The sequence below is a fragment of the Melampsora larici-populina genome (genome assembly GCF_000204055.1).
Source record: "Melampsora larici-populina 98AG31 unplaced genomic scaffold MELLAscaffold_23, whole genome shotgun sequence".
In the NCBI taxonomy this organism is placed as follows: Eukaryota; Fungi; Basidiomycota; class Pucciniomycetes; order Pucciniales; family Melampsoraceae; genus Melampsora; species Melampsora laricis-populina.
This window is the reverse complement of record NW_006768787.1, coordinates 237062-255351: the sequence shown is the minus strand read 5'-3', so window position 1 is coordinate 255351 and position 18290 is coordinate 237062. Positions and strand designations below refer to the sequence as shown.

The window sequence follows — 18290 nt, the reverse complement described above, 5'->3', positions numbered from 1 at the left end:
GTTGTCGTCAAAAAAACACTCCTTATTCTCTCTGGAGTATGAAAAGTAGTACTCAAAGCTACAATAACCAAATTTCTACACACCCTAGAACTCGAAGAAAATAATTCAATTGAAGAAAAATAATCACTTGAATGTATTTCTTGAAGTTTAGATTTTTTTTCTAGCGTTTTGAAAAAAGACTTCAAGGAATGATATAAATTTTGATCTCCCTTTATTCGAATTAGGAAAAAGATGAGAACAAGCAGCTTTTAATAGGAAGGAATTAAAAACATTAAGCTTCAGTGTCCTAAAAGGTCAATTTTAGGAGACTTTCAAGTTTGTAAAAGCTTGAGCGATGACTCGAAATCCAAGCAGGCTTGATTAAATTTAAAAACGAGTTGTATATCGATACCCGATAATGCTCGTCCGGAGTCTCGTCGCCACGGTCCGCGGTGTTACGGATACCCAATCGATAAACTCGATCCGCTGGATATGGAAGTTGAACTCTGATCACCAATTCGCCTTTCACCTTTCACAACACTTTTATCAACAATCAATCACATTAACTTCTCGAACCATCATAACTCTCGAACTCAACCTCTTTCTCTCAAGACTGCAACTTATTCTTACACACTCAGTAACGAAAATACAACTTGATCAACTATTAGAGGGTTTGGTTATTGAACGGGTCGTAAGTTATCCTTTGTTTTTCTAGATTCTTTTGAGTTAGATTCAGTATTAAAGAACAACAAAACTGATACGAATCTCTTTGTTTTCGAATCACTTTTTAGATCATCAAAAGGTTTTACTAGGAAGAAGAGATTTCTTTGGTTTTATAACTATGTCTGAATCACCTGAAGCTACACCAAAGACCGAAGCTCCTAGAGTGAGTCAAGAAAACTTAAAGATCCTAATTTCCTTAACAAACGAAAACCTTGAGATTTATTGATATTTGGGATGATTTCAATATATGTGTTATATGTTGAAAGGCACTGATTAAATCAGTAGATATGTCAGAATCGCTTCAACAGAGTGCAGTAGATGTAGCAACTGAAGCTTTAACAAAATGGAATGTTGAAAAAGATGTTAGGGAATTTCATTCTAATGCAGAATTCAGAAAAGTTTCTCAAAAAAGCAAGATGATGACTTTTGAAAACTTGGGTTTTTACATTCAATATATAGATTGCTGCTCATATTAAAAAAGAATTCGATCAACGGCATCCTGGAACTTGGCATGGTAAGCTCAATCATTATGTTTCAATAGATGTTTGATTTTGATTTTGATTTACCTTTTTTTATCAAGTGGTCGTTGGACGCAACTTTGGTAGTTATGTCACACATGGTTTGTTGATCTTATTAAATTCGAATTGATTCTTAGATTCAGGTGGAATGGACCATATGATACGTTTGGTGTTTGATACTGACCTAACCCATGGTCCCTTTATATATCTTTTCAAAGAAACCGGACATTTCATTTATTTCTACATGGGTCAGATAGCCATCGTAAGTTATTCATCAGATCTTTCTTGGACTCCATTCCACATCATCCACGCGTATTGTTGTTAAACTCTTGGTTTTCTTTTTCTAACCTCATTATTTTTGGGTTAGCTATTATTCAAGAGTGGTAACTAAACCTTTAAGATCTTCAATGTGTTGTTCTAAATACAATTCATAAACTTTTTGAGATCTATCACCTGTATTTCGAACTCAGAAGATGATCCGTACATGATCAGTCTGGGTTCCTTAAACTTATCTTATTTTCTGAAAATCTTCAATTTTTTTTTTCAATCGATCAACCCATCAATCAATTTGCACACACACGTCACCCAAAATACAATCAAGTTTAGGTTTTTGAATGAAGATGTTGTTTATTTTTCAGGTTTTCGTTTTGTATTTGAAAGTTTAGTCTTCTTTTGTCTCTCTTTATTAGGTTTGGTTTGGAGTTTGGGTTGGGTTGAGTCATACCCTTATCTTTGTCAAGTATTTAACATATTGCTATCTATACATTGGGATCTCTTTTTTTTACTTGATCTTTTGTGGTCTCTTTTTTGGGGGGTTTACACGTTTATTTTAGATTGAGGTCCTAGAGTCATGATGATCTTTTGGTTTATGTTTTAAGTTGATTTTTTAAGGGATTGGTTTGATTAGAGGAAAGTGATGAAAGGTCATGGTAAATTGGTGATCTTGACCTTGGTATTTGAAGCTCCAATATTGTCTCCTGAGCAACACGCCACCAAGCTCAGTGAAGGAAAGTTTTGACTTCACTCATTGTGCTGAAAGATCTTTGAATTTCTGAGAAAGACGTTCAAAGAATGTAGTAATTCTGGCAAGATTTCTCAGTTAACTCATGTTTCTTCTTAACATCACATGATTGTAATTTGGAGAAACAACATGGCTGACGATTTCTTCGAAAGATGATTTTGATTTGGTATAATGATATCTTCAAGTTAATTGAATTGTCTATCACTATCTATGTTTCTTGGGTTCCAACCCATTTTGTGATATATTCGTCAGGATCAATTCTTCCGCTCCGTTTCATCAAATATGAGTTGGGACGCATGTGCAGAGCCATTGATATGAAAATATCATATTCTATAACAACATATACCTTCCCGTTAAATATCTGGGTATGGACTATCAACGAGCCTACGGTACTTTGGTGAGGAAAACGATGCAGAGGATTCAGAAAAGAGAAACGCAAGGGGAGAAATTTCGTTCAAGGGGAGAAACTGATGGAAGACAATCTTTTGTACGCGCAGGGTTCTTCACATGTCCCTTTGACTATATCCTTGACCAATCCATCACGTGATATGAACTCTAAGATCAATTCTTCTGGACATTCTCGTTGGATACAATTTCAAATCAGCACACAGATCCAATCATATCAATACTTCATCTTCTATCACAAAATGAGCCTTTTGGTCTAATTTCTATGGTATGAGTTATTCACAAATCTAACTGTATTGGGATGAGAGAAAAGATGCAGAAAGTGTAGGTATGAAAAAGAAACACCGACGTGATGGAGGACAAAATTCCATCAAGTGAAACTGATAAGAAAGGATGGACAGAATCTAATATTCTTCATAAAATGGCTTTTATCGACATTTGCAACGCTGGTGACATGGTATCTGTTATTGATAGGAATGTGGCGACAAAAAACTCATCATTATTTCCAAGTCTGGTACAAGAAGGATTTTGAGATGAATTATTAAGCGGAAAAGTAATACTCACTGAGTTCATAACGTCCTCGACATGTAAGCCACACCCGCCCCATGTATATCTTCCACATATGTTACATTTTGTAATACTTGAAAAGAAAATATGAAGAATCAGACTCAAAACTATTTAGGATTGATAAAATGTGTAATGAAGAGTTTAATACTTCGAGGCTTACAAGCATGATATGACCAACTCAAGATATGAATATTTCATTCTCGATTTTGGAAGAAGAAATTTGATAACAAAGGTGGTTGGTTGGTTGGTTTTACTCTAAGAGAAGTCTTGGAGTTAGCTTTTATCTGAATTCACGTTGACCTTTTACACTCTCGAGATCCAAAAAAAAGAACGGAAGGCGTGGTAGAATAGAGATCAAGAAGGTTTCCCGGCTTGAGAAGTGCAGGTTGGATGAGTAGATTGATCTGTCAATGACGAAAAGAACCACTTCAAGGAATTTATAAATTCTACTACATATATATATATAGTTGACGACATATCACGACCGTACCACGATGTGACCTTTCCATAACATTTAGTATTTCTTTAAATCGACCGTTTCAAATATTTTAAGAATTTAAATGCGATAAGACTAATTTAAGACTCAAAATATAGTCCATGAAGCTGGGTTCGAGTGTCTTGATAATCTGTTCATCTCACAACCCCCGGTGAAAAATGGCCTGTGAGCTTCATCGGCTTATAAGGAAAACATATGATGTGGAGACTGAGTACATACCTCGGATGTGATGTGAAACTTTTCGGACTTTTTTGGATACCTTCGCTCTACTTCGCTCTCACTATTCTTCTTGACGGATGTCCCCTACATAGATACGCTTACAAACAGCTCATGGGGTGGAAGATCCCAAGGCGCAACTCTCAGGAACTTTGTATTATGTTGATATCATCAAGCATATATACGTAATTTTTCACCGGGAGAAGGGTGGAATGGCCCATAATCAAAAATTATGTCAAGGAAGACGAGATCCTTGCCTGGCAGTCTTGAAAGAACAGGCGGGATTAGAGCCGAGTGGATGAAACGAGACATTTGGACACGTCGCCCACCATTGATTTACCTAACAGATATTACTCAGCTTTCTGTTACGTGAATTCCAACGATGGAACAAACCACCTTCGAAGATGTCTGAAATGAAATCGGATAAGTAGTACATCACAAATCCCAGGTGAAATCTGACACACAAGACAAATATAGAGAGCGGAGAAGTTTGTGTGAGTTGATCCGATTTGCATGCCAGTCTTGAAGCGAGGCTGGTCAGGTTTGACTAATGACGATATTTGTTCTTGATTCCCCGCTCACGTATGATCAAGTAGGCAAAAATGGTTGATGATATAAAAAAATCGTCATCCTAAACGGCGATTGTACACTTTGAAAGAAACGCGATCCTAACATATCGCAAACAAAAGAAGGCTAAGGATGAAAATTAAAGAGTAGACTGAGTTTTTTTATATAGTGTAAAGAGATCTTCAGGATATGAGGAATTATACGATGCTTCACGTCTTAGATCATAATCAGTCGTAATCCAGAAGATCGGTAGATGCGTCAAAATGATCGACGTGTTTCAAGAACAATTTTTTTCTAAAATCGATTGAGCAATTCGCACGAATTTTCGAATATGTAAACCTCATCCATTGCTTGGTGAAAGAAAGACGGGATCTTCTCCGGAAGCGGCGATATTATAGCTCAAGGGCAAATGTTTTTGCGACCGAACTTTTGTTGTACATCCAAATATTCAGCGGGGGGGTGATCCGTGCTTTTGACATTTTTCGGGGTGTCCCCCGCGCGGATCAGAGTGCACAATTGCATATTCAGGGCTATGATCACAGCTCTCTTCGCCTTGCCTAGGAGGTAGAAAATTCCTCAAAATAAGGTACTAAATGATCACCAAGACGGGGGTCCGAGACTTGAGATCTACCGCTCCTGAAGCTTCCTTGATACCGCAGGTTCACTAAATTTTCTTGCCAATTTCCCGCAAAGTTGCTCCAGGTTTGCCACCAAAATCATATATGTTTCCGAAGTTGTCTGACTTAATGATAAAGAACAATTTTTTTTGAAATTGTCTACCACCATCAAACAACAATTCATACCCAAGTAAAATTGCCCAGCATGTGCATAAATTAGGTGATTGAAGAAATGCAAGATCATCCATTGAGTCCTTCAATTCTTACATATGTCCTTGGAGACTTTGAGCCTCACTCTCAAAATACCTCACATGTCACCTAAAAAAATAGCAAACCACAGCATATATTCAATACATGAGTCCTTTGAAGAAAATTCATGCTCTGTACCACGATGAAGATGATCCCAACACAGTTCTAGTTGTCCTGCTGAATTTCAATCTTTGTCTCTCATCTGCCTTTCTTACAAAATCAATTCCTCTGAGCATAAAAGGTGCGTAGATATCTAAATGATATGAGCTAGATTGTCTTGGAGATGGGTTGTAGCAGCTTTGTAAGTACCAAGTCTTGGAATTTACCGCTGTTGTGAACATTAAAAAAACCTTTTGCTATTGGAGATATCCTATACATGTTATTGCATGAAAACATGTGATTAGAGGGTAGTGCAGATTATTCCAGGGATATATGGCATCATTAGTGGCTCTCAAACCTGCCCCGGTTTTCTTAAAACCCAGTTGACCCAGTTGTTTTTTGGCAGTAACTTTGTGTATCAAGTTGACATTTGTTGACAGCTCCCAGCCAAAAATTCTACTGGGGCAACCAGGTTTTTTGTAACTGGGTCAGGTTTGAGAGCCACTATTCTTTCATATAGATCCACCTGAACACTCCAACTTTTAACCTATTTGTATGTAGATAAGAGACATGAAATTCAATGTTTTTTTGACAATGGTCTTGGTCTTCCACATTTGACTGTCAACAATCCATCCTTATGTTGTCAGCTAAGTATGAAGGAAAACCAAATTTTAGCAGACAGGCACTGAGAAGCTTGTCTTGTTTTTCAGATTCAACTTCTGACTGTGTATGAAAGGTGATGGATTAGAGAGTATTCTTTGAAAAAAATAGTTGAGAGAGTTTGAATTTAATGACCAGTCAATCCATCAGTATTATTTTCTTCTTGTCATTACATTTTCAAATTTCTGAAAGAGGCTTGGTATATCCTGGATCCCACAGAGGAGGGATGATGATTAGATGGTATGAGGATACTTTTTAAAATTTTGACCTTCAGATCTTTGTGTCATAGAGTTTTCATCTCAGCATTCTTCTTGTAAACCATGCTGAGAACCCAGACATCAACTCACATCTCTGTTGGCAGGCGGTATAGAAAAATGGATGACCTTAAGCCAGGGAATAGTACAAGACACAACAATAACTTATCTCCTGTGGCTAACCATATCTCGATGTTTGAGCCTTGAGAATCATTCCGTTAATATAATGTTAGCACATATGAAAGGCTAAATTCACCAATCAAATGGGCATTTAGAGGTTGTGAGGAACTTTTGAGGTAGTAAAAAGGTACACAAGCAGAAGTCGTGTAGCTCATTCATTTGGTTCAAACTTCACAGTGTATTAATCACATATGTTTAAAAACAAATGTCAAGATTGGTTCATCATCAGAATTCTTTCATCCAAAGTGACTCATCATGTGAATTCTTCATATTATGTTAAAATGTCTGCTCTCACAACCAGACAGTAGGCACAAGGCAAGTCAAAGATCCACATTTCTACCCAGAACCTCCAATAAAATTTCAAGTGATGTTACAAAAACCTATTTTACAATCACAACCAAACATGCATGATTTTGTCTTGCATGCTGTTTCAGAGGTACATCCTATATCTGAGCAGGAGATCTTTTCAGACCTTGTCCCCTTATCATCTTACTCAAGACTTGTGTGTAATCTTCTAGTGTCAGTGAATCCCATAACTTCAAGTTCCTCTGGATCCTTTAACACTTCACAAATTGTTGGTACCACCACAATTCCCAACATTAAGCTTAGTAAGATGATTCTTCTTGGTGGGACACCTATCATTGCAACAAGAAGTATCAAACTAAAAAGAAGAGACAGGTAATCTAAATCCATTTAGGGTTGATCATATAGTGGAATTTTTATGAAAACTAACCCCAAAACTTTGTGCAATCATTTGGGGGATTGTTCTGCCAAAAAGGAATAGGGTAAACCAGCTTCAGGATTATTCATGTTTCCATTCAACATGACCAAATGTTTGTTTCAGGACAAGATTTGACAAAAGACAAGGTCCTTACTCACTTTCACAACCCAAATTCTGTTCGGTATATGAAAGGTGTGAGGGATGTTGAATCAATTTGGTATTATATTGATTGAGTTAATTCTTGGTTTTGCTGGAGATTTATATCATCAAGACTTGGTACAGCTTTGCTTGAAGATATTAAGAATCAGTGAGCTGTGAGTCAATGGGAGCAAGAAATAGATTACAGTGTGAGATATGTTGATAGTCAGGAAGTGTTTGCAATATGAGCAATTAAATATCAAAATTTGAAGTCCTTTGGAGTCTTTGAGATTATCTTCTAAGTTCTTGTCATGATCATTTCACCGTCTCTATATACAAGCCCAAACATTCACTGGAAAATTTTCCCCTCAACAGTCAGAGGGGTTTTACCAAGGTTAGGCCACACCTGAGTGTTCAATAGCTGAAGCAAACAGGCTCTATTCTTGAAGCAATAGCCGGTATCAAAGCAAACCTGGTTGCCAAAAACCCGGTACACCCAGTTGCTTTTTTGGTGGTAAATTTGTGTATTGAGTTGACATTTTTGACACCTCCCAGCCAAAAAGACAACCAGGTGTACCAGGTTTTTGCCAACTGGGTTTGCTTTGAGACCAGCTATTGATTGGGTCTTTAGATATAGTGACTTGAAGATTTCTAGAAATGCTCAAATCACATCAAATTTAATCAAGTACCTCATGACCTCACTAGTCTATTTCACCACAGAATCATGTCTCATAGCAATTCTTTCAAGGATTCATCTCATTGGGTGTTCATGTTAATATTGAGAGACTTGACCATCTGAGACATCAGTAGGTTGCACGTCAGTCTACTAGCATAATGTTACATGTCTTTCCCAAAGTAAGTAATTTATCTGTGGTTTGGTCTATCAATCACAAACCAATGATTAAGTTGAAAATTTCTCACTTCCTTTTATATCATCTGATCTGCATAATTTACAAGAAGATATCACAATGGGAATATCCCAATCAGAGCCTGGCAAACCAATGCCTCAACATAGCAAGATGTCCAGATAGGAATACCCAGGTTAACTTTGTGGAGAAGGATGTGTCAGCCGCCGAAGAGCCCGCGCCAGGACGAAATTTAATTGCTTTACCACCACCTCCACTTTTCAAGATCCTTCTATCAGCCAATTGAATTGTTGTGTATTGTTCAGATTCTACGTCGAGGTGTTGGTCATGCATAGAAGGTTCCCAGGCTACTTACTCTTTGTTGTTTGCTGCTAAAGGAGATCCCAATTCCCACTTAGGAGGCGGTAGATGTGCAAGTCTTTGTCCTTCGGCAAGTCTGTCCTGCATCTCTGTAAAAGACCCTGACCAAGCCACTACACTAGAAGTATCACCCAGAGTGCCATGAAGGATGGTTTTAATATCTCCGCTTGGTCCTGGTACTCTCATAATTGCAGCTGAGGTTTGAGAGATGATTCCTAAGAGAAGTCCAGAAAGTAGAGCAGACGACCTCATGTTTCTTTTGTGACTTGGATATTGAGACCTCAGAGCTCTTGAAAGTGATGAAGGGAAACAGTAAGGATGTGTAAATGGACATTGTATGTCAGGTTTGTGTAAGGATCACACAAGACAAAAAACTGATTGAAGAAAATTAACTGACTGTTTAATTGATAGTTGTCTTTGAACTGGAGGGAGACAGAAGCGTAGGTCTATATGAAATGAATGAGGTTCAACCACATATAAAATCGGTTTGAAGAATGACTAGAGATCAAGCCTTTTATGACTATTACACCTGACTAGCTTTATGATAGCTTGATGAATAAATGCAACTTCAAAACACACTTTGAGAAGGCAATGACTTGAATAACAACTGGTAGCTTTGCAAGGTTCAGATATCAAGGTGGCAATGCTGAAGAATTGATCAAGGGACTAGTGAAGGATCAAAGGGTGTCCCTGCTATTTGAAAGACAAAATGACAACAGGAAAAGTCCATTTAGCCACAACTTTTCACCTTATGCTTGATCAAACACGTCAGGATGGCAATGTGTGTACTAAAGTTTCCAAATGATGCTTCAGAACTTGATTCAGAAAATTGAGATAAATTTGGAACATGGAAGGGAGCAAAGCTAGCTCAACGCAAGGCCCTCTCGCTGGTGTCCCCGCAGCTCGTGGGGCTTTTGTGAAGCTAAAGAGCAAAAAAGTGGACATTCAATAGATATTGTTTTCACTTTGAGTCCAGGGATAATATTAAAACAGAGCACCGTCACAAGTGACATGTTGAAGTTTTTGTATGCATGCCATCACAAGCGCAGGACACGACACAAAATGATAAGTCTATGTATACAAGTGTTGGGTAAAGAATTTGAAACATAGCAATTTGAATTTCAATGGTGAGCAGAATGACAATTGAGTAGATATGTTTCACGTTCTCTTGGATGCATAACTAAGAAGATAGATATCTCGTCCAGTAAACACGCAAAAGTTCCACCTCATGATTTTTGAGAGGACTCAGGAGGCATTTGTTGATGGAGGTTGTAGCTGCTATGTAGACAAGATGTGCTAAATGATTGACAGCCAAATTTGGGGGCAAGGTTCAAGGAGCAGGTCTCAGAGCGTTGATAGGAGAATAGTCAGTCAATTGTCTCAAGACAAAGGCAGGCAAAGTGGATTGCTTCATTGGTGATAAGACCAAGCTGCTCACAGATCTGACTTGTTCCTGCGCTAGAATAAAGACTTCAGATGTGTCCAAGTTGACATCGCCGCTCTCCTCCTAAGGAGGGTTTTCAACACAAATATCCAAACAGCTTTGATTTAGCAATCATTGTCATCTTCACATCACAACCAAGTATTCAATCTGCTCCTCTGCCAGTGACATATGGTGTGTCTCTTTGGCGTGTCATTCTGGATTGCCCGACCAATTCCCGGAACAAGTTAAGCGCAAGATATCACCTTGTGTCAACGACATGTCTAGGAAGTGGCTGAACAACTCTCGTATGTTTAGATGTGATATTAAGCTTAACTGAGCCGTCCTTCCTCCGCACAGCTGCATCCATTGAGCTTAATGAGATGTAGAGCCTTGTAGATTTGCAAAATCAAAGCTATCCAGACAATCAATTCAAGAACCCGTTCACTTGTAAAAATACAAACACTTTAAATTGGGCCAGTTTAAAGTCCTATTTGGGTGATTGGAGCTGATAACTTGAAGCCATTTCATGAGATTCATCATAGGGTCAGCAAATTTTACGCTCAGGACTTTACAGTGTTTGCTCACATAAAAGTTGAAGTGCGCAAATTGAAGGGTGCAAAACTTTACAGCTAAGAAACATTTTTGATTGATTGTTGACCAAAAAGGGACTTGAAATTGTAACCCGCACGTATCAAAGTGAGATTAGCACTGTAATTATTTGAGGTTTAGCCCATCAAAAGCCAATGAGTTGAAAGCTTAAGGTTGCTTGCTATCATTTCTCATACTGCAAATATCATTAATGATTGATCTGCATCTTTTACAGGAACATATCACAATTTGAATATGTCCCTTTCAACATGTACCCCAATTCCCAATCAATATCTGGCAAGATTGAACAAATGCCTCAAAAGAGCAAGATTCCCAGCAAGGGATATCCAAGTCCACATTGCCGAGAAGGTCGCATTCAACACCGCATTGCCACTCTTATGCTTACCTTTTTTCTGACCCTGACCACGACCACCTCCTGAAGCTATCCCGCAAGTTATCCCACTTCCACTACCACAAACACCACCTCCTCCTCCACCCTTCAAGATTTGTGCATGAGCCGATGTCATCTTGTATTGTTCACATTCTACATTGAGATGATGATCATGCAGACCTGGAAATTTCCTTAAAGATTCTCCCAAACCCAGAAATGAATTTTCATATATTTCTGGTAGAGGAGGTTCTAATGGTGGCTGTAATGCAAGGTTTTGGCCTTCTTCCATTCTTTTGTGCATCTCAGTTAATGATCTTGGCCAATTAATTGGACTAGAATGGTGACCTGAAGCACCTTGAAAGGCACCTTTGAAATTTGCACCCGGTTTGGCTACTCTCATGATTGCTGCTGAGGTTTGTGAGATGATTCTGAAGAGAAATACAGAAAGTAAAGCAGGCAACTTCATTGTGTTCTTTGCTAATCAGGGGTTGAGGACTCAAAGTCCTTGAAGGAGATCAGGCGAAGGAGAAGATATGAGTACAAGAGATTGATTGTTGTTCCAATTTTGTGGAAATGATAAGAAATAAAGAAGATGAATTGTAGAAGATGAACTGACTACCAGAATGAGTAAACTTGTCTAGCCGGAAGAGAAACAGGCGTGGATGTTCAGAAACAGATGCCGGTTTCAACAATGTATAGTTTGTGCTTGAAGGTTTGATAGAGATAAAGCCTTGGATGACTTGAATCTCTTGAGTTTATTAGGCATGATTAGATTTATGATAGTGTGATGAGAAAAGTCAACTTTTGACATACACTTGAGCAAGAAACCTTGAAGAAAGATAAAAGATTATAAATGTCAAAGTTCCAAGTTTTTGATAAAGAGTCTAGTGGGGAAACAAGTGGTATGACTAGAATTATAGATGAAAGATATTGATAGCTTTATGCGCACAAAATTCAAATATCCAGATGCAAGTTTGGGGTCAAGAGACTGAGAAATTCACAGTGGTTTGCTTACTGCAATATCCAAAACCAGAAACCCATGAGTGGAAAGAATTTTGGTCCGCCCAAGCTTCTAGTCAAAACAGAAAGCACCTATCGTGTCTAACAGAGGATGTAGTGCATTTTACGTCGTGTGTCATGACTCTTAGTCTGCCGGATTAAAATATAATCAAAACATAAAGCGGGATTGGACGTTGGATTATAACTTTTGTCATCTACAGTCAACTCCCTCTCAGTGAATATCCCTGTAAGTGCATACTTGTCTATGTGCATAGGATTCTTTGCTGCCAAAATGGGATTTTCCAGCCAAAATGAGGTCTCTAAGTGCATATTTCTCTAAGTGCATGGAAAAATCACCCGCCAAGCTGTATGTAATTAGAGGGAGTTGACTGTATGTCCAATAAACCGTATCAGAGGTATGTGTCTTAGGATCATCTGACAATTCTTCCTCCAAGCTTGATATACAGGTTCCAGGCTAGGATTTAGAATCGGGAGCACAATGGACTTTTACTTGCATTTTTATCAATTGCATGATCAAGATTGACATTGTGGACCTACACAAAGCTTCATCTCTGAGCAGTGAGAGTAAAGCGTAGGATGAGGAACACAAAAGGTATAACAGTGGTGGACCACAAGGTTATTGGAATGAAAAGCTGCAAGTAGAGGATTTGGAATACAGCAACAATTTTGTTTTGGAGAGTGAACAGAGTGATTATGCTTTACCACAGTTCACCTGGTCATGCATATAAGATACAAGATTGGTAGCTAATCAAGTGAACACACCTTCATATTTGAGAGCAACCAGGGAGAATGAGGGGTAGGTGGCTTGTGTATAGTAAATAGTTCACATGCGGACACAAATTGGATTCGGAATCAGGACTCCAGGAGGGTCTATCTCAATTCTCGCTAGACCACTTGATCAGAAGTCATATAACCACTGGGCATTTATTTGAGGTTCAGTCTATCAATCAAAACTCACTGAGTCAATAGGCATTGGGCAAAATTTTCCCTTTTTTTATATTTTTTGACCGACCAGTGGTGCACCTCACAAAGCAAGTCAAAGATTGCAGAAGAGTATGAGTTTCACAGACGTTGAACAGAAACCTGTTGCTTTTCCGGGTTACCTTTTTGGGTTTGATTTTTATTTACCTCGGTCCAATGACTGCTGAAATCTCGTCTTCAAGCTTCCTGCTCTTCAACTCCAGCAGCTCATTACCAATCCAAAATTCTTGTTCATGAGTCATCTAGCATAAACAAAACAAGTAAAGTAGACTCACCACCAAATGATCAAGTGAATCAAAATTGCTAGCTTGTTGCAGATCATGATCATGATTCATTTCATTAAAATTCATGAGGTGATACAATGATTGATGGGGTATATTTTCCGGTGGCCAAAAACTTGATCAAGTCTTATAAAAGGTAAGAATCAGCCTGATATCAACCAGAGGAAAAAGAAAAACACACCTGAGGGCGAGGGAGGGACCAAACAGACCACCACAGGTTTGGCTCAGCACCTGCAATGTGTTTGGATCAACCGCCAGGGGCCGGATGATACAGCTGAGGTCAACCAAGCAATCATCAGATCACGGCTGATAGGGGATACCCGGGTAGATTCAGAATGGGGGACCCAGGGTATGGTATCTGTGAAATGTCTGAAAGACTTCTTTTGTGGCGTAATTGGGGCTTGTGGCTTTTACAGATTAAGCAAGGATGCTCTACACCACATAAAATTTTAGAAAATTTTTGCAAAGCAAAACAAGAAATGGTGTTTTTGCTGTGCTTTTGGTGGCTTTGATATTATGTCAGCAATGGCTACTCAGGAGTCCGAGAAATCTGAATTACATTTGAATGGGTCTTGGCAACCAATTTTTTTTTAAAAAAAACCTTGCCCAATGCCTAATAGCTTCAAGTTGCTTGATATCCTCAATCATATACGTATTGATCTGCATATTTTACAAGAACATATCACAATCATAATTCCTTGATTCCCAATCAAAATCTCGCATGATCAAATAAACGCCTCAAATAAGCAAGATTTCCAGCGAGTAATACCCAGGTCAATTTTGTGGAGAAGGTGGCATCTGCCGCCCCACTGCCACTGCCACCACCACAAGCGGTAGACGTGACTGTGCCAGCAGCATCTGATTTGTCATTAGGTCTCCCACTTGCAACTTCATGACCACCACTACCACCACCACCTTCACCACCACCGTGTCCACCACCACCACCAGCACCCTTCAAGATTCGTGCACGAGCCAATCGCATCATCTTGTATTGTTCAGATTCTACATCGAGGTGTTGAACAAGTTCTGATTTAGAAGGTCCCAAAGAGTCTTTTGGTCCAAAAAAAGATTCTTCATCTTTTGCTGATAGAGGAGACTCCAACATCTTTGGAGGTGGTTGTAACGCAAGTCTTTCGCCTTCTTCCATTCTTGCTTGCATCTCTAGTGAAGAACTTGACCAAGTTACTGGGGTAGCAGAATCGCCTAGAGCACCATGAAAGACAACTTTTAGACCTGCGCTAGGTTCAGCTAATCTGGTTATTGCTGCCGAGTTTTGAGAGATGAGTCCAAATAGAAATCCTGAAACTAAAGTGAATGACTTCATTTTTCTTCCGTGAATTAGTCTATGAAGGCCCTCAGATTTCTTAAAATGTCCAAAGCGAAGCAGAAGAAGTGAGTAAATGAAAATGCAGCGATTGCAAAGAATGGACTGACTGTTCCAGAATTGATAATCTTCTTCAAAAGGAAAAGATAGAGAAGTGGAGGTATTTGTGTCACGAATATCAAGTTCAACAAAGTATGGGATTTACCGGAAGGATGAATAGAAATAAAGCCTTGTACGACTGAGCTGTTTTGAGGTCATCAAAGACAAAACTTGATAAGGAAATCACTCGAATAACCGGTTCAAATCCAAAGGCGGCAAGATTAACTTGTTGCCTAACTCCACACTGCATTCATTCAAGGCTACTTTTCTCCCCACTATGTGCTCAATCAAACGTGTCAGGATGGAAGTGGAATCCGGATTGGCACAGAAATTTGAATGCACGAAGCATCATGTCCTATTTTAGGCTTGCCGGCCAAAAAGGCTTAGGTTCAAACTCATCAGAGTCCCATGCTGTCGCTCGCGACCGAGCCCCAGCGAGATTAAAAACAATCTGAAGAGGTACAACAAGAAAAATGTACATAAGCATATCGCTAGGGCGGATGGATTCATAAAAGCAAGAGAATAAGTGGTGATGATCGAATCGCATATTGACTCAGAGTCACGAAGACTGAAAACACCAGGGCGCTCGGTACTTTGATAAGTTTATATTTAATAGTGGCCCGCGAGTCCCGGTACTCGCATCCCGCGAGTTGACCCGACCATCTCACACAAGTTTCACTTGTTTGACCAATCCAATCTTTCTTCAGATCGACTTCACATTTCTCTTTTACCGCCATAAATCTCATATCTCTCAAAATGTTAAATAGTCCATTACAATGTCGATCAGTCTTACGAGTCATCAGTAGGTCTTCAAGTCACAAGGCTTCCAGTCATTTCATATCACCTCGGTCAACCTATGCCTTGAAATCCAAATTTTCGCCACACCACTCATGTAGTTTTCTTACCAGACCATTTAGTTCTTCAATTCTAAGTACGTATTACTGATCTCAAAGATTCTATGAAAAACAGGGGGTTGTTGAACTGATTAAGATATAATTTTTTTGATACATAGCATTAGCAAGTCCCACTTCTTCACCTCCATCATCACAAGATCCACTGGAAGATGAAAGTCAAAAATTAATAGACTCAGCTTCTTTACTCTTAGAAAAAGGTGATATAGAAGGAGCCAAAGACCTATATGAAAAGTGAGGAAATCTTTTTTTTTGATCATACCTCCTTTTTTTCTTAAAAAATTCATCAATCTAATTCTAAAATCAGTTTAAGTTGCCTATAATTTTCTTTTATAATTCTAGGAGTATTTCAATCAAACCAACTTCAACTTCTTATTATAATTTAGGTATCACTTTATATCAATTAAAAAAATTACCTGAAGCCATTAAAGTTTGGGAAACCTCATTAAATCTTAATCCATCATCTGATGTACATACCAATTTAGCATCTGCTTATATCTTATCAGAACCACCTCAACCTCAAAAAGCTCTTTATCATTTAAAACAAGCTGTTGAATTAGATCCTACAGATGGAGAAATCAGATTCAATTTGGCTGCTGTTAATGAAGCTAGTTGAGTATTATCAGCTCTACTATCAAATCCAGTGTAAGTTTAATATATATACTGATGTGTTTTGAAATTTAGATAATCATTTACAAGATGCTTTGGCTGAGTATCAACATGCTCGTCGATTGGGTATCAAAAGAGCAGATCAAAATATCAGGAATGTATGTCTAACTCTCAATCTCTCTCTCTGAAAGGTGATCACGAATGCCCATTTCTGATCTGTATATCTTCTGATCTGTATATGTTAGGTTGGTGCCAAACTACTTCGTAAGAGGTTACAAGAAGAGCAGAATGCAGAGAAGGGTAAAAATTAGGAATCGGATCGATCGTGTAGCTCTGGATTCAAGATACCTAAACCTTAGAGTTGACCATTTGATGGATAAAGAGAAGGCTAAATACTTTGCACTTCCAATATATCAGATCAGATTCTTTCTATGCTTGGTTCATTTGATACCGCACACATTTATAATCAATGAAATTTACATAGAGCTGTGTTGTATCATATCTATACCAAGTAGCAAGTATTGTCATTGTCATTCTTTGAGGATGAGATACTTCAGCTCTTGATGTGATATTTCTAATCTTGAGGGGAGTCCACGCTTAATAATCAAGGGTCAGAAGTTCAGGAACGCATGTTCTTTTCACCTCACATCACACATAACAAACTATTTTAAGCCAATTTAATTACATGTGTGAGACTATAAACCGCAAAACAAACCAACAAAAAACAAAGAAATATATAGAAGATCGGAGGGTGATAGCAGACAACAACAGAATAAGCAAAAGAGGAAGAGAGAGGAGAAGAGGATGTCAAAAATGATTTAATACAAGTGATGATTTTGTAGGACTAACACAAAGTGTTGTAGTAACTACCAATCAAAACATAGTGCCTTCGGGTGGCTGGGGTAGTTTTCGACCGGCCCGTAACATTTCCCTAATCAAAAACCAAACAAAATAAACGAGTTGAGTAAGATGAATCAAAGATCTTCGTACTAATTATCTAGTATGATGAGTCGGCATCTTACCTTCTGAGCTCTACAAGAACAGTCTCGAGTGTATAGTTTCGACGCCAATTCTCGAGTAATGGGAAATGTGAAGCTTCCACCTAAAAGTTCACAACTTGATCCATCAGAAAATCTTTAATTGGTTTTAATAAGACCGATAAATCTCTTGAGTTATCCTTACCTCTCCAGTTGTCGAATTCACACATGGCATATTGATCTTAGTAAGAAAATGAATAGTAGGTGGTTTATCAGGATAAAAATTACCACAAGTAATCTTTATATCATAAATTCTATTCTCATGTACACTCTAAAGAAAAAGTGAGATAGGAATCATGATTTGGTTAGTAAAGTGAAAGACCAAAAAAAAGAAAAGTCATCAACTCAAACTCAAAAATTAATCACTCACATGACTTGGACCAATGATCGTTCCATTCCATTTTGTCATAGTGATATCATCTCCATCTGCAAGTCCATAAGAACATGTACCATCTCCTAATCCTTTTTCACCTTTCTCTAACTAAAGAATATAAAAGTCTCAAGTTAGTGACAATCTTTTTGAAGACCAATCCAATCGAGCTGATTAACGTGAAAGAAAAAAGACTCAACTTCTTCTAGTAGTCTAAAATTTCGTGGAACTATACAACAATAGGTGATGTAAGGCAGATCATCAAAACCGATCGGAATTCCACAAATGGTCAGAATACGATACACAGATACTAAGTGTGAGTCATGAATTCTTACCTTGTGTTCCAGACATGATCAGTTCTATACTCTAGAAATCGCGCGTTAGTCAAAGGATGGAGGTTGATATCGAGAAATAGTCGATTGGAAATTTGATATTATCGTGTTGACCTTTGATCATTCACCATCAAGCTCCGAAGAAGGCGGAGTTCACATCATAACAACACCCGGCCCTGGTCCGAGTTAAAAAGGTCTGAGCTTCAAGTGAGCACGGGGCTTTTTTATTCCTCTCATCATGAAATTGATTCTTTATTGCTCAATTGTGAATCAACAAATAGTTTTTCC

The 18290-nt window shown here is 38.3% G+C and overlaps 6 protein-coding genes across 6 annotated transcripts; 2 read left to right on the top strand and 4 right to left on the bottom strand.

The window, feature by feature from the left end:
- Positions 1 to 820: 820 nt before the first annotated feature.
- MELLADRAFT_52764 (uncharacterized protein) lies at positions 821 to 1611 on the top strand (the record flags this gene model as incomplete). The annotated part of the gene is made up of 6 exons (XM_007411140.1): positions 821 to 865; positions 969 to 1064; positions 1162 to 1216; positions 1283 to 1321; positions 1439 to 1482; positions 1588 to 1611. The coding sequence occupies 6 exons, from the start codon at positions 821 to 823 to the stop codon at positions 1609 to 1611; spliced, it is 303 nt and encodes a 100-aa protein (XP_007411202.1).
- Positions 1612 to 8393: 6782 nt separating this feature from the next.
- On the bottom strand, positions 8394 to 8888 carry MELLADRAFT_107359 (uncharacterized protein; the record flags this gene model as incomplete). Its single annotated transcript, XM_007410967.1, has 2 exons — positions 8394 to 8547; positions 8632 to 8888. The coding sequence occupies 2 exons, from the start codon at positions 8886 to 8888 to the stop codon at positions 8394 to 8396; spliced, it is 411 nt and encodes a 136-aa protein (XP_007411029.1).
- Positions 8889 to 10934: 2046 nt separating this feature from the next.
- MELLADRAFT_123228 (uncharacterized protein) lies at positions 10935 to 11504 on the bottom strand (the record flags this gene model as incomplete). Its single annotated transcript, XM_007410966.1, has 1 exon — positions 10935 to 11504. The coding sequence occupies one exon, from the start codon at positions 11502 to 11504 to the stop codon at positions 10935 to 10937; it is 570 nt and encodes a 189-aa protein (XP_007411028.1).
- A 2525-nt stretch (positions 11505 to 14029) lies between these two features.
- On the bottom strand, positions 14030 to 14644 carry MELLADRAFT_107357 (uncharacterized protein; the record flags this gene model as incomplete). The annotated part of the gene is made up of 1 exon (XM_007410965.1): positions 14030 to 14644. The coding sequence occupies one exon, from the start codon at positions 14642 to 14644 to the stop codon at positions 14030 to 14032; it is 615 nt and encodes a 204-aa protein (XP_007411027.1).
- Positions 14645 to 15760: 1116 nt separating this feature from the next.
- MELLADRAFT_36667 (uncharacterized protein) lies at positions 15761 to 16451 on the top strand (the record flags this gene model as incomplete). Its single annotated transcript, XM_007411141.1, has 3 exons — positions 15761 to 15888; positions 15997 to 16265; positions 16339 to 16451. Coding segments are annotated over 3 exons (510 nt in total), but the record flags the coding sequence as incomplete, so codon positions are not given.
- A 685-nt stretch (positions 16452 to 17136) lies between these two features.
- On the bottom strand, positions 17137 to 18021 carry MELLADRAFT_87802 (uncharacterized protein; the record flags this gene model as incomplete). The annotated part of the gene is made up of 6 exons (XM_007410964.1): positions 17137 to 17194; positions 17286 to 17365; positions 17446 to 17571; positions 17671 to 17781; positions 17871 to 17899; positions 18006 to 18021. The coding sequence occupies 6 exons, from the start codon at positions 18019 to 18021 to the stop codon at positions 17137 to 17139; spliced, it is 420 nt and encodes a 139-aa protein (XP_007411026.1).
- Positions 18022 to 18290: the final 269 nt, after the last annotated feature.